At 41.6% G+C, this 15,434-nt stretch overlaps 1 protein-coding gene across 3 annotated transcripts in view; it reads right to left on the reverse strand.

The window, feature by feature from the left end:
• Wls (Wnt ligand secretion mediator) overlaps window positions 1-15,434 on the reverse strand; it is a 131,597-nt gene that overhangs the window by 33,829 nt on the left and 82,334 nt on the right. For all 3 annotated transcript variants that reach the window (XM_060392412.1, XM_060392410.1, XM_060392413.1), the window contains one exon: window positions 14,457-14,625. In XM_060392412.1, the coding sequence (XP_060248395.1) occupies window positions 14,457-14,625 (169 nt within the window). The remainder of the gene's footprint in view (window positions 1-14,456; window positions 14,626-15,434) is intronic.

Raw genomic sequence — 15,434 nt, forward strand, 5'->3', positions numbered from 1 at the left:
GACAACTAGGAATAGCGCTTCCTAATACCACTCCTAAGCATATATCCAAAAGAGGCTCAAGTATACAATAAGGACATTTGCTTGACCATGTTTGCAGCAGCTTTATTTGTAATAGCCAGAAGCTGGAAACAACCCAGATGCTCCTCAACTGAAGAATGGATGCAGAAATTGTGGTACATCTACACAATGGAATATTACTCTGCCATGAAAAATAAGGAAATCATGAACTTTGCAGGTAAAAGGTGGGATCTGGAAAGGATCATCCTGAATGAGTTGTCCCAGAAGCAGAAAGACACAGACAGAATATACTCACTCATATAGACATATAATATAGTATAAACCTACTAAAATCTGTACATCTAAAGAAACTAATCAAGAGGGAGGACCCTGACTAAAATGTTCAATCCCCTTCCCGAAAGGAAAAGAGGATGGACATCAGAAGAAGAAGAAAATAGGAAACAACCTAGGAACCTGCCACAGAGGGCCTCTGAAAAGTTCTGCCCTGCAGACTATCAAAGCAGATGCTGAGACTTTATGGCCAACTGTTGGGCAGAATACATGGAATTTTATGAAAGAAAAAGGAAATAGTAAGATCTGGAGAGGACAGGAACTCCACAAGGAGAGCAACAGAACCAGAAAATTTGAACACAGGAGTCTTTCCAGAGACTCATACTCCAACCAAGTACCATACATGGAGAAAACCTAGAACCCCTATATAGATGTAGCCCAATGACAGTTCACTGTCCAAGTAGGGTTCCATAGTAATGGGAAGAGGGACTGCCTCTGACATAAACTGATTGGCTTGCTCTTTAATCACCTCCCCCTCAGGGGGAGCAGCCTCACCAGGCCACAGAAGATGACAATGCAGCCACTCCTGATGAGACCTAATAGACTAAGATCAGAAGGAAAGAGAGGAGGACCTCCTCTATCAGTGGACTTGGGGAGGGGCATGCGTGAAGAAGGGGATGGGAGGGTGGGATCAGGAGGGGAGGAAGGAGGGTCTTATGGGGGGATACAAAGTGAATAAAGTGTAATTAATAAAAAATTTAAAAAATATTTCATTTACAAAAAAAAATTTCTGACACAAACCATCCATGAAATCCAAGAAAACATGAAAAGACAAAACCTAAGAATAACAGGAATAGGAGGGGCAAGATGGCGGCGCTGGGAGGACTCTCATTCTGAGCAGCAGCACAGCAGGATCAGCACAGTGAACAGCAATCAGAACTCTCGGCCATAAAACACAGTCAGTCATTGTGTTTCCCAGGTGAGAGGATACCCCACGGTGGGGGACTCAATCAGCTTTTAACTCACCCGGCTAAACCGCGGAAGAGACCCCGGTTCCGCCAGAGGCTTGGCTGCCGGCCGCCAGCCCCAGCCCCAGCCCAGAGCCACAAGCCAGTGTCTCTGGTCCCAGTCCCAGACTGAACCTTGGGCACCACACTATCAGAGACTGGAATTTTCAGTCGAGAGATAACCCCAGGGTACAGGAAACGATTGGGACCGGCCTTAGGTCACCCAGACATCCCCTGGAAAAGACTCGGGCGGGTTCCACGGGCACCCCAGGAGCCAGCCCGGAGCCAGAGCCGGGGACCCAGGTTCCAGCACAGAGCCCTGCCTGCTTGCGCGCCTGATTCGCCGCCAGAGATAGAAACAGCGGGTCTGATCTCAGAGCACTCAGCTCACTCCCAACCTGAAAAGGTCCCCGGAAAATTACCCAGCTTAGGGAGCCACTCAGACTCCCAAAAGCCACAAAGGCAGACACAGGCAGTTTCTGCGCACCAGACAGCTGGCAGAGACTGAGCCGCCATCACACAGCTGTGCTCCAGGCACAGGCAAATTTCTGTGGCCAGCCAGCTGGCGGACACTGAGCAGTGTGCACCAGGGCAAAAAAAGACACTAGGAGTCGGTGTCTCCAGAGAATCCACGGGGAAGGAAGGAAACTGTACTGATCTAAATCACCCAATCCTTCCCTAGAAAAAGTCTAGCAGTCTAGTGGGGCCGAGGCGCCAGCACTCAGCTGTGCTCCAGACACAAGCACAAACAGTTGAGGCGCGCCTGATGTCCAACTGGGTCACAGCAGCTGATCATTAAATTTGCAACAAGAAACCCAGAAACAGGGCAGCTGCCCCCAGGACTTCCCTGGGTGAGAGGAGAACCCTCTTGACTAACAAAGACCACAGTTACCACTCAGGTCTATATCCCTGAGGTGAGCAACTCCTGAAAAAACACCAGCCATCCAGGGACTATACCCAAAAAGCTGAGAAGACATCCTTCAGGAAAATCCAGCTTTCTGCAAAGGGGATTCTCTCCACCACAGGATCCCCAGGAACCACCAGAAAATAACCCCAAACTCCTAAGATAACACAATGGGTAGAGGCCAGCGTAAAAGCTCAAGCAACAAAAGACAGAGCAATATGGCATCTCCAGAACCCAGTTACCCAGGGGCAAGTAGCCCTGGACACCCCACCATAACTGAAATCCAAGAAGATGACCTAACAAGTATGCTCATGAAGATGATAACAGAGGAAACAAATAAGATTCGTAAAGACATAGAGGAAGATAAACTCAAACAGAATATTGCCATCCGTAAAGAAATAGAGGAAGCTGCAGCCAAACAGTTTATGGCCTTTAGAAAGGAAATGCTTAAAACACTGAATGAAATGAAAGAAACAGAGTTGAAGGAACTAAAAGAAAAACAGGAAAGTACAATCAGACAGGTGAAGGAAGTAAACAAAACAACTCAAGACCTGAAGATAGAATTGGAAAAATTAAAGAAAACACAAATGGAAGAAATAATGGAAAGGAAGAATCTAGGGAAGAAAACAGGAACTACAGAGGTAAGCATAACCAACAGACTAAAAGAGATGGAAGAAAGAATCTCAGGTGTAGAAGATACAATGGAAGAAATCGATGTATCTGTCAAAGAAAATGTTAAATCTGAAAAATTCCTGACACAGACCGTCCAAGAAATGCAAGACAATATGAAAAGACAAAACCTAAGAATAATAGGTATAGAGGAAAAAGAAGACTCCCTTCTCCAAGGCCCAGAAAATATTTTCAACAAAATCATTGAAGAAAATTTCCCCAAGCTAAAGGAGAGGCCAATTAGAATACATGAGGCCTACAGAACACCCAGCAAATTTGACCAGAAAAGAAAATCCTCCCGCCACATAATAATCAAAACAGTAAGTGTACAGAACAAAGAAAAAATACTAAAAGCTGCAAGGGAAAAAGGCCAAGTAACATATAATGGCAAACCCATTAGAATCACTCCTGACTTTTCAACAGAGACTATGAAAGCCAGAAGGGCCTGGACGGATATCATGCAGACCCTAAGAGAACACAGATGTCAGCCCAGGCTACTATACCCAGCAAAACTCTCAGTCCTCATAGATGGAGAAAACAAGATATTCAATGACAAAAACAAATTTCAACAATACCTACAAACAAATCCAGCATTACAGAAGACACTGGAAGGGAAAATACAACCCAAGAAAGCTAGCTACATTCAAGAAAACACAGGAAATAAATAACCTCACTTCAGTAAAACAAAAAGCAACCAAGCACACAACCTGATGAGCACAGCCAACATCAAAATCAAGAGATCTAACAACCACTGGTCATTAATCTCTCTCAACATCAATGGACTCAACTCTCCAATAAAAAGACACAGATTAACAGAATGGATACGTAAACAAAACCCAGCAATCTGTTGCATACAAGAAACACACTTAAGACACAAAGATAGACATTACCTGAGGGTAAAGGGTTGGAAGACGACTTTCCAAGCAAACGGACCCAAGAAGCAAGCAGGAGTAGCCATTCTAATATCTGATAAAATAGACTTTCAACCAAAATTAATCAAAAGAGATGGGGAAGGACACTTCATACTCATCAAGGGAAAATTCCACCAGGAAGACATCACAATCCTGAACATCTATGCCCCAAATACAAGGGCACCCACATTTGTGAAAGAAACATTGATAAAATTTAAAGCACATATAGATCCACACACATTAATAGTGGGAGACTTCAACACCCCACTCTCAACAAAGGACAGGTCAACCAAACAGAAATTAAACAAAGAAACAATGTCTCTGACAGAGGTCATGAATCAAATGGACCTAACAGACATTTACAGAACTTTACACCCAAACACAAAAGAATTTACCTTCTTCTCAGCACCTCATGGAACCTTCTCCAAAATAGACCACATAGTGGGTCACAAAGCGAGCCTCAACAGATACAAGAAGATTGAAATAATCCCATGTATCTTGTCTGATCACCATGGAATAAAGCTGGACCTCAACAATAACAGAAATAACAAAAAGCCTACACACACATGGAAACTGAACAACTTGTTACTAAATGACAGCTGGGTCAGGGAAGAAATAAAGAAAGAAATTAAAGTCTTTCTAGAAATCAATGAAAATGAAGACACAACATACCCGAACTTGTGGGACACAATGAAAGCAGTGCTAAGAGGAAAGTTCATAGCACTAAGTGCCTTCAAGAAGAAATTCGAGACAGCTCATTCAAGCACCCTAATGGCTCACTTAAAAACCCTAGAAAAAGAAGAAGCAGACACACCAAGAAGGAGTAGACGGCTGGAAATAATCAAACTCAGGGCTGAAATCAATCAATTGGAAACAAATAAAACAATTCAAAGAATCAATGAAACCAAGAGCTGGTTCTTTGAGAAAATCAACAAGATCGACAAACCCTTAGCCAGGCTAACTAAAAGGCAGAGAGACACCACCCAAATCAACAAAATCAGAAATGAAAAGGGGGATATAACTACAGACACTGAGGAAATCCAAACAATCATTAGGACTTACTTCAAAAGTCTATATGCCACAAAATTTGAAAATCTAAATGAAATGGACAATTTTCTTGATCAATTTGACTTACCAACGCTGAATCAGACCAGGTAAATCAACTAAATAGTCCTATATCCCCCAAAGAAATAGAAGCGGTCATCAAAAGTCTCCCATCCAAAAAAAGCCCAGGACCAGATGGCTTCAGCGTAGAATTCTACCAGACCTTCAAAGAAGAGCTAACACCAATTCTCTTCAAACTATTCCAAAAATAGAAACAGAAGGAATATTACCAAATTCATTCTATGAAGCCACAGTCACCTTGGTACCTAAACCTCACAAAGACTCAACAAAGAAAGAGAATTTCCGGCCAATCTCCCTTAGGAACATTGATGCAAAAATACTTGATAAAATACTTGCAAACCGAATCCAAGAACACATCAAAGATATTATCCACTACGATCAAGTAGGCTTCATCCCAGGTATGCAGGGGTGGTTCAATATACGGAAATCCATCAATGTGATCCACCATATTAACAAACTGAAAGAAAAAAACCACATGATAATCTCCCTAGATGCTGTAAAAGCCTTTGACAAAATCCAACATCCATTCATGTTCAAAGTATTGGAGAGATCAGGGATACAAGGCACATATCTAAACATAGTAAAGACGATATACAGCAAGCCTATAGCCAACATCAAACTGAATGGAGAGAAACTTAAAGCAATCCCACTGAAATCAGGGACAAGACAAGGCTGCCCACTCTCTCCATATCTCTTCAACATAGTGTTGGAAGTCCTTGCTAGAGCAATAAGACAGTTGAAGGAGATCAAGGGGATACAAATTGGAAAGGAAGAAGTCAAATTATCACTATTTGCAGATGATATGATAGTATACGTGAGTGACCCCAAAAACTCTACCAGGGAACTCCTACAGCTGATAAACACCTTCAGCAAAGTGGCAGGATACAAAATTAACTCAAAAAAATCAGTAGCCCTCCTGTATACAAAAGACAAAGGGGCTGAGAAAGAAATTAAGGAAACAACACCCTTCACAATAGCCACAAATGACATAAGGTACCTCGGAGTAACCCTAACCAAGGAAGTCAAAGACTTGTATGAAAAAAATTTCAAATCTCTGAAGAAAGAATTAGAAGAAGATATGAGAAGATGGAAAGATCTCCCATGCTCATGGCTTGGTAGGATTAACATAGTAAAAATGGCCATCTTACCAAAAGCAATCTACAGATTCAATGCAATGCCCATCAAATTACCAACACAATTCTTTACAGACCTGGAAAGGAAAATTCTCAACTTCATATGGAATAACAAGAAACCCAGAATTGCTAAAACAATCCTCTACAATAAAAGATCTTCTGGAGGTATCTCCATCCCTGATCTTAAGTTGTACTATAGAGCAACAGTTTTAAAAACTGCATGGTACTGGCATAGAAACAGAATGGTGGATCAATGGAACCGAACAGAGGACCCAGAAATAAACCCACACACTTACGGACACCTGATCTTTGACAAAGACGCCAAAACCATACAATGGAAAAAAGATAGCATCTTCAACAAATGGTGCTGGTCTAACTGGATGTCTACATGTAGAAAAATGAAAATAGATCCATACTTGTCACCCTGCACAAAACTGAAGTCCAAGTGGATCAAAGACCTCAACATAAAACCAGACACATTAAATCGGCTTGAAAAAAAGTGGGAAATACCCTAGAACTCATTGGTACAGGGGGAAACTTCCTGAACAGAACACCAACAGCACAGGCTCTAAGAGCAACAACCAATAAATGGGACCTCATGAAACTGAAAAGCTTCTGTAAAGCAAAGGACACCGTCATCAAAACAAAGCGACCACCTACAGATTGGGAAAGAATCTTCACCAACCCTTTATCTGACAGAGGACTCATATCCAGTATATATAAAGAACTAAAGAAGCTGAAAAGCAGCAAACCAAGTAATCCACTTAAAAAATGGGGAACAGAGCTAAACAGAGAATTCTCTGTAGAGGAATACCGAATGGCCGAGAAGCACTTAAAGAAATGCTCAACATCATTAGCCATTAGGGAAATGCAAATCAAAACAACCCTGAGATTTCACCTTACACCCATGAGAATGGCCAAGATAAAAAACTCAAGTGACAACACATGCTGGAGAGGTTGTGGAGAAAGGGGAACCCTTCTCCACTGCTGGTGGGAATGTAAACTTGTACAACCACTCTGGAAATCAATCTGGCGCTTTCTCAGACAACTAGGAATAGCGCTTCCTCAAGATCCAGCCATACCACTACTGGGCATATATCCAAAAGAGGCTCAAGTACACAAAAAGGACATTTGCTCAACCATGTTTGTAGCAGCTTTATTTGTAATAGCCAGAAGCTGGAAACAACCCAGATGCCCCTCAATTGAAGAATGGATGCAGAAATTGTGGTACATCTACACAATGGAATATTACTCAGCAATGAAAAATAAGGAAATCATGAAATTTGCAGGTAAATGGTGGGATCTGGAAAGGATCATCCTGAGTGAGTTGTCTCAGAAGCAAAAAGACACACATGGTATATACTCACTCATATAGACATACAACATAGGACAAACCCACTAAAACCTGTGCATCTAAAGAAACTAAGCAAGAGAGAGGACCCTAACTAAAACGTCCAATCCCCATCCAGAAAGGCAAAGAGGATGGACATCAGAAGAAGAAAAAAAACAGGAAACAACCTAGGAACCTACCACAGAGGGCCTCTGAAAGCCTCTGCCCTTCAGACTATCAAAGCAGATGCTGAGCCTGATGGGCAACTGTTGGGCAGAGTGAACGGAATTTTAGGTAAGAACTGGGAAATAGTAAGAGCTGGAGAGGACAGGGTCTCCACAAGGAGAGCAACAGAACAAGAAAATTTGAACATAGGGAACTTCCCAGAGACTCATACTCCAACCAAGGAATATTCATGGAGATAACCTAGAACCCCTGCACAGATGTAGCCCAGGGCAGTTCAGAGTCCAATTGGGTTACATAGTAATGTGACATACTCTGATTGGCCTGCTCTTTGATCACCTCCCTCTGGGGGGGGGGGAGCAGCCTTACCAGGCCACAGTAGAGGACAATACAGCCACTTTTGATGTGAACTGACAGACTAAGATCAGAAAGGAGAGGAGAACCTCCCCTATTAGTGGACTTGGGGAGTGGCATGCAAGCAGAGGGAGGAGGGAGGGTGGGATTGGGATGGGAGGAGGGAGGGGCTTATGGGGGGATGCAGAATGAATAAAGTGTAATTGATGAAAAATTTAAGAAAAAAGGGAAAAAAATAATTTAAGAACCTTAAATGACTTTCAAAATTGGAGGAAAACATGGAGTTAGTCAATTGGTATGGAGCACGTCTCGCCCCTGGGGGCAATGGTCTCCTTAACCTACTCACACCTCGGACACCACCACTGCTAGTTCTAGAACTGACGCAGGATGTTCCAACGAGGGGTTAAGGCTTCTCATAATATTTCCTATAAGCCCACACCTGTTTGTCTATATCCCCCATTTTTATTCATTATTAGCCAGATAGAGCCAAGTAATTGTGGTAATGATACTTGCTTTTTTGCCCAATGCTGGAATGCTAGTAAAGTTAGGTATGCCCTGGTTACTCGCATGCCTCACTGGGTGCCTATGCCCATTGATGCCCCTCACGCTATGACTCTCTTCAGACAGAAAAGGGATCTTGGAACTACAGCCACCATTGTTACTACCATCTCATTGACGGCTGTTGGAGCTACCACCAGGGCATTAGCCATGAGTCATACTGGGCAGACGGCTCAGACCCTGAATAATCATTTAGCCAATGTAGCTCATGCCTTAGTTGTACATAAAGGAATTAATGCTCAACTAAAAGGAAGCTTGATGGTGTTCAATCAGATTTGACCTCTTGCAGGAGCAAATTGATACCCTATGGCAAATCGCTCAACCTGGCTGTCAATGAAAGTATGCTGGACTTTGTGTCACTAGCATACAACATGAGAATTTCTCCTGCGCTGCAAATCTGTCTAAACAATTGTTGAGCTATATTTTAGGTAATTGGACTGGAGAATTCGATACTACGATGGAGCAGCTGAGAGTGGCCATTGTCACAGTAAATTCTACTGGAGTGGACGCAGGACTAGCCACAGGATTATCAACATGGATTGCTGCAGCCATGAATCATCTGAAGGAATGGGTGGGCATGGGAGTGTTAGCAGGCCTTCTGGTGTTGGTCTCCTTGGTTTGCCTGTGGTATATATGCAAGATTAGAGTCTCACAACAGTGTGATGCAGCCATGATCATTCAGGCCTTTACAGCCATTGATGCAGGACAGTCTCCCCAAGCATGGTTGGCTACCATAAAAAGCTAAAATGATACGCTCAGGATGCGAGGCTAAGCACTGCACTCAGGATCAGCCGCTTTGGACCCAGAGAAGAGCATGTCTGATTGCATGCAGGTTCCTGCCCCAGGTCCCGCCTCTGAGAAAAAGGTATCGGACGGGTCTGATGCTCTTTGGGTGGATGACACCTAAATGAACATCTGTACAAAGTCCCAATTTATTTCTAATATCAGAGATCAGACCTCTACTCTTGCCTGATGCGTCTAAAACAAAAAGGGGGAACTGTAGAGAGCTGCGGAATGCTATGCCTTAAAGATGGAGCTGGTTTCCACCTTCCATCTTCCCGATGGTGAGTGCTCTCTGTCACGAACAACTCCACATTTGGCTAAGGCCGAGGATCTGGCTTGCTTCTATGTATGTGGACCTATCTGCATTGCCCCCGTGGCACGCCTGGGTTGGCTACCCAGAGGCTATTTAAGCTGTGGGCTGGCTTTCCCCGGGGTCCGAGGATTGTTCAATGTTCCTGAATAAACTGCATTGAAAAAAAAAAAAAAAGAATAACAGGAATAGAGGAAAAAGAAGATTCCTGTCTTCAAGGCCTAGAAAATATTTTCCACAATATCATAGAACAATTCAAAGAATCAATGAAACTAAGAGCTGTTTCCTTGAGAAAATCAACAGTATAGACAAACCCCTAGTCAAACTAACTAAAAGCAGACAGACACTATCCAAAGCAACAAAATCAGAATTGAAAAGGTGGACATAACAACAGATACTGAGGAAATTCGAACAATCATTAGATCTTACTTCAAATGCCTGTTCACCACAAAATTTGAAAATTTAAATGAAATGGACAATTTTCTTGATTGATTCCACTTACCAAATCTAATCAAGATCAGGTATATAAATTAAATAGTTCTATATCCCCTAAGTGCTGGGATCTGTAAGCAGGCATCCTATGGCCAGCCCCAAGGGACCTGACAAACGGGATATCAGATATCTGTGAGGCCACCTGTAGACTACCTTCGGACCACATGAAACCACCTGTCCATTCTCTGGGTCACCTTATAAGAGAACTTTCACTACCTCCTCTCTCTGTCTCTCTCACTCTCTCCTGCTGTGCCCAAAGATGGTCTCTTTGACTCCCCTCCCCATTCCTTAATAAAACTCCATATAGAACCAGTTGTGTGGTATGATTTGTGAACCTGCCGTGTAGCTTTGCTGCACAATCCTAACACTAAGGAAATAGAAGTGGTCATCAAAAGTCTCCCATCCAAAAAAAAAAGTCCAGGGCCAGATATTTTGGGCACAGAATTCTAACAGACCTTCAAAGAAGAGCTAACACAAATACTCTTCAAACTATTTCACAAAGTAGAAACAGAAGGAACATTACCAAAGTCATTCTATGAAGCCACGGTCACCTTGATACCTAAACTTCAAAAAGATCAAGAACACATCAAAGATATCATCTACTATGACCAAGTAGGCTTCGTCCCAGGTATGCCGGGGTGGTTCAATGTATGGAAAGCCATCAATGTAATCCACCCATATAAACAAACTGAAAGAAAACAAACAACCAACCAAACACATAATCATCTCCTTAGATGCTGAAAAAGCATTTAATCAAATCCAACACTCATTCATATTCTGGAGAGATCGGGATACAAGGCATCTTCTAGTAAAACAATATACAGCAATCATCAAATTAAACATCAAACTAAACTTACAGCAATCCCACTGAACTCAGGGACAAGGCAAGTCTGCTGACTCTCTCTGTATCTCTTCAACAGAGTACTGTAAGTCCTAAGTAGAGCAATAGGAGATCAACAGGATACAAAAGGGAGAGGAACAAGTCAAAGTATCACTAGTTGCAGATGACATGATAGTATACATGAGTGACTCCAAAATTTCTACCAGGGAACTCCTACAGCTACAGGGAACCACCTTTAGCAAAGTGTTTGGATACAAAATTAACTAAAAAAAAAATCAGTAGCCCTCCTATATACAAAGGAGAAATAGGCTGAGAAAGAAATTAGGGAAACAACACCCTTCAAATAGCCACAAATAATATAAAGTATCTTGATGTAACTCTACCCAAGCAAATCAAAGACCTGTATGAAAAAATCTTCAAGTGTCTGAAGAAAGAAACTGAAAACAATATGAGAAGATGGAAAGATCTCCCATCCTCATGGCTCAATAGGATTAACATAGTAAAAATGGCCATCTTATCAAAAGCAGTCTACAGATTTAATGCAATTCCCATCAAACTACCAAAACGATTCTTTACAGACCTTGAAAGAAAAATTCTCAACTTCGTATGGAATAACAAAAAACCTAGAATAGATAAAACAATCCTCTGAAATAAAAGATCTTCTGGAGGTATCTCCATCCCTGATCTCAAACTGTACTATAGAGCAACAGTAATAAAAACTGCATGGTACTGGCATAGAAACAGACTGGTGGATCAGTGGAATTGAACAGAAGACCCAGAAATAAATCCACATATCTATAGACATCTGATTTTTGACAAAGATGCCAAAACCATACAATGGAAAAAAAGACAGCAGCTTCAAAAAATGGTGCTAGTCTAACTGAAAGTCCACAAATAGAAAAATGCAAATAGACCCATATCTATCACCCTTCACAAAATTAAAGTCTAAGTGGATCAAAGATCTCAATATAAAACCAGGCACACTAAATCTGAAGGAAGAAAAAGTGGGGGAGAGCTTCAGACTCTTTAACACAGGAGACAATTTCCAGAACAGAACACCAACAGTTCAGGATCTATGATCTACAATTAATTAAAGGGTCCTCATGAAACTGAAAAGCTTCAGTAAAGCAATGGATACTATCAACAGAACAAAACGATAGCCCACAGACTGGGACAAGATCTTCACCAACCCTACATCTGACAGAGGGCTAATATCCAGAATATATAAAGACTCAAGAAATTAGACACCAACAAACCAAATAATACAATTTAAAAATAGAGAATAGAGCTAAGCAGTGAATTCTCAACAGAAGAATATAGAATGGTGGAGAAACACTTAAAGAAATGTTGAATGTCCTTAGTCATCAGGGAAATGCAAATCAAAACAGCTCTGAGATTCCCTCTTATACCTATCAGAATGGCTAAGATAACAAAACTCAAATGACAACACATGCTAGAGTGAATGTGGAGGAAAGAGGAACCCTCCTCTATTGCTGGTGAGAGTGCAAACTTGTACAACCATTTTGGAAATCATTCAAGATCAAGATATGCCACCCCTGGACATATAACCAAAGGATGTCCCACCATTCAATAACGACATTTGCTCAATGGTGTTCATAGCATCTTTATTTGTAACAGCCAGAATCTGGAAACAACCTAGAAGTCCCTCAACAGAGGGATGGATACAGAAATTGTGGTACATCTACACAATGGAATACTACTCAGATATTAAAAAAAACAAGGAAATCATGAAATTTGCCAAGAAATGGATGGAACTATAAAAAGTCATCCTGAGTGAGGTAACCCAGAATCAGAAAGCCAGGCATGGTATACACTCACTTATAAGCAGATATTATCCATATAATACAAGATAGCCATCTGCAGACCTAAAAGAAGCTAAACACTAAGGCAGAATACCATTCAGAAAGGCAAACAGGATAGACACCAGAAGCAGTGGAAGAGAGGAAACAGTATGGGTCCTCTGGAAGGCTCCACCCAACAGGGAATCAAAGCAGATGCTGAGACTCATAGCCAAGCTTTGGATAGAGTACAGGGAATCTAATGGAAGAAGGGTGTGGGATAGAGGGACATGGAGGGGACAGGAGCCCTACAAGGAGACCAAGCTAAAGGATCTGAGCCCAGGGGGTCATGCAGAGACTGATGCACCAAATGAAGACTATGCATGGAGAGGACCTAGATCCCCTGCTCAGTCTCCATGTGTATCTCCAGGTGAGGTAAGTAGGGGCTGATACTATCATGCTCTTTGATCACTCTCCCTTGATGATGTGGCCTGGCAAGAAGAAGATGTGGCCTCGCAGAAGAAGAGGACCCAAGTAGACCTGATGAGACTTAACTACAAACTATGGGCAGATGGCAATGATGGAGAACTCCCCTTTTCAGTGAACTAGGGGAAGTGGATGGGGGAAAGAGGGAGGGAGAGTGGGACTGGGGGGAATTGAGGGAGAGTGCTTTAATTGGGATATATAATGAAAAAAATGTGAAAAAAAAATAAAAGACCCTTCTCTGAAGCCTAACATGAAAACAAAGTTCTTGCTGACATAATTACATCTTAGCCACAATGTAAGGCTGACATCACTCTTATTTTTACTGTAGTAACTCAGCCTATCTTTTTTTATTATTACTATTAGTTACATTTTATTAACTCTGTATCCCAACTGTATCCCGCTCCCTCATTCCCTCCCAAACCCTCCCTCTCTCCCTCCCTCATCTCCTCCCTGCCCCTTTCCAAGTCCACTGATTGGGGAGGACCTCTTCCCCTTTCATCTGACCCTGTTTTATCAGGTATCTTCAGGACTGGCTGCAAAGTCCTCCTCTGTGGCCTAGCAGGACTGTTCCTCCCTTGGTGGGTGGGGAGGTCAAAGAGCCTGCCATTGAGTTCCTGTCAGAAATAGTCCCTGTTTCCCTTACTATGGGAAACTAACTGGTTACTGAGCTACCACGGACTACATCCAAGCAGAGGTTCTAGGTTATATCTATACCTGGTCCTTGGTGGACTGTCAGTCTCAGAAAAGACCCCTGTGCCCAGGTATATTTGGTCCTTGTGGAGCTCCTATCCTCTCCATGTCATATTAACTCCCCCTTCTTTCATATGATAACTCAGCCTATCTTAAAGTAGAACTTGATGCCATGAAAAAAAGGTCAGTATTCTTGGGTAATAGGGGTTACTAGGTCACTTGGTCAAGCTGCCAGCAGAAAAAGCCAAAACCACATTCCCTAGTGGCAAACTTGCTCTTAAGGCCAGAGCAAGCAGAAGAGAAGTCAAGGACAAGAAATAAAAATAATTATCAGACTTTATGTTTCTCTTCTATTACAATATCATATTAAGCCTTTCTACTACATTTCACAAACAAAGGGCCTGATATTAGAGCATGCTTATCTCAAAACACTCAGCAAGTTACTAGTGAAGAAAGACTTTGAACCTGAAGGGAATGAAGTCGATCTGTGACCTCTCATTTATTTAACCTTTCTACAGCTGAAGAAAGAAGTAGGCAGCAACCTTCTCAGAGCAGCTATGGACAGACAGGTATCCCTCCCCACAACTACTCACCATCATGTGCTCGCCACAGAAGATGATCCAGAAGGAAAGAAGCATTGCATAGAAGATGCCCTGTCGGATGTCACCAAATAACAGCATCCAGGTCCAGTCAAACCCAATGGAAAACCATTCCACAGGGATATTGATAAAGGTCATGGAAATCCCAAGGGCAAAGATGACTCTAATGGTGGGAAAAATACCCAGAAGTGCCAGGTTACTCTGGAGAGAGCAAACCTTAAAAATATCAATTTAATTTTGGGAACTGAGATGTTCTTTATTCAGATTTAGCAAGTTTCTACCTTGAAATGCAACTCTGAAAATGTCATACTAACTCCTATATAAGTAAATGGAACCCCCTTAGAGATACACACTTTAACCCTATTGCCTTCTTGAGTATAACAGTATCCTCTTACCTCTTTATAATATCACTGCCCTAATAATTAAGAATATGCATCATTAATCATTACTGTGATATACTTGGTGATTGTTAATTATGTAAGTATATTTGTTCCAATAATAAATTATACAACTACACATAAATCCAATTAGCTACTTGTTTTGCTTTTTCTCTACCACACTATTGACTGCCCCTTCCTAGTGGATGCAGAAAGGCTTGAAAGAGGCAGAAATATTTACAGATCTATTTGTAGCACATTTTAGGAAAATAATAGGACATAAGAGCAGAGAAATAAAACAAGCACGAGCTCATAAAGAAACTTCATCTTAAAGTTATCTTAAAAGAGAGTAGCAATCCACTAAAACATTTAAATAATAAAATTACACCATATATTCACTGAATAAATATTAACTTTAATGTTATAAAGAAAAATAAAGCTATAAGAGAATGGAGAGTGATTTTATATATGGTGAATAGGGAAAGAAACATAACAACGAGAAACATCAAAGCAGAGCTTAAAGGAATAATTAAGGTTTTAAGATACTTGGGAAATATTATTTCAGATAACAAAAACAAGAAGGTCAAAGGGTTTC

This window comes from Meriones unguiculatus, chromosome 10 (genome assembly GCF_030254825.1).
Source record: "Meriones unguiculatus strain TT.TT164.6M chromosome 10, Bangor_MerUng_6.1, whole genome shotgun sequence".
In the NCBI taxonomy this organism is placed as follows: domain Eukaryota; kingdom Metazoa; phylum Chordata; class Mammalia; order Rodentia; family Muridae; genus Meriones; species Meriones unguiculatus.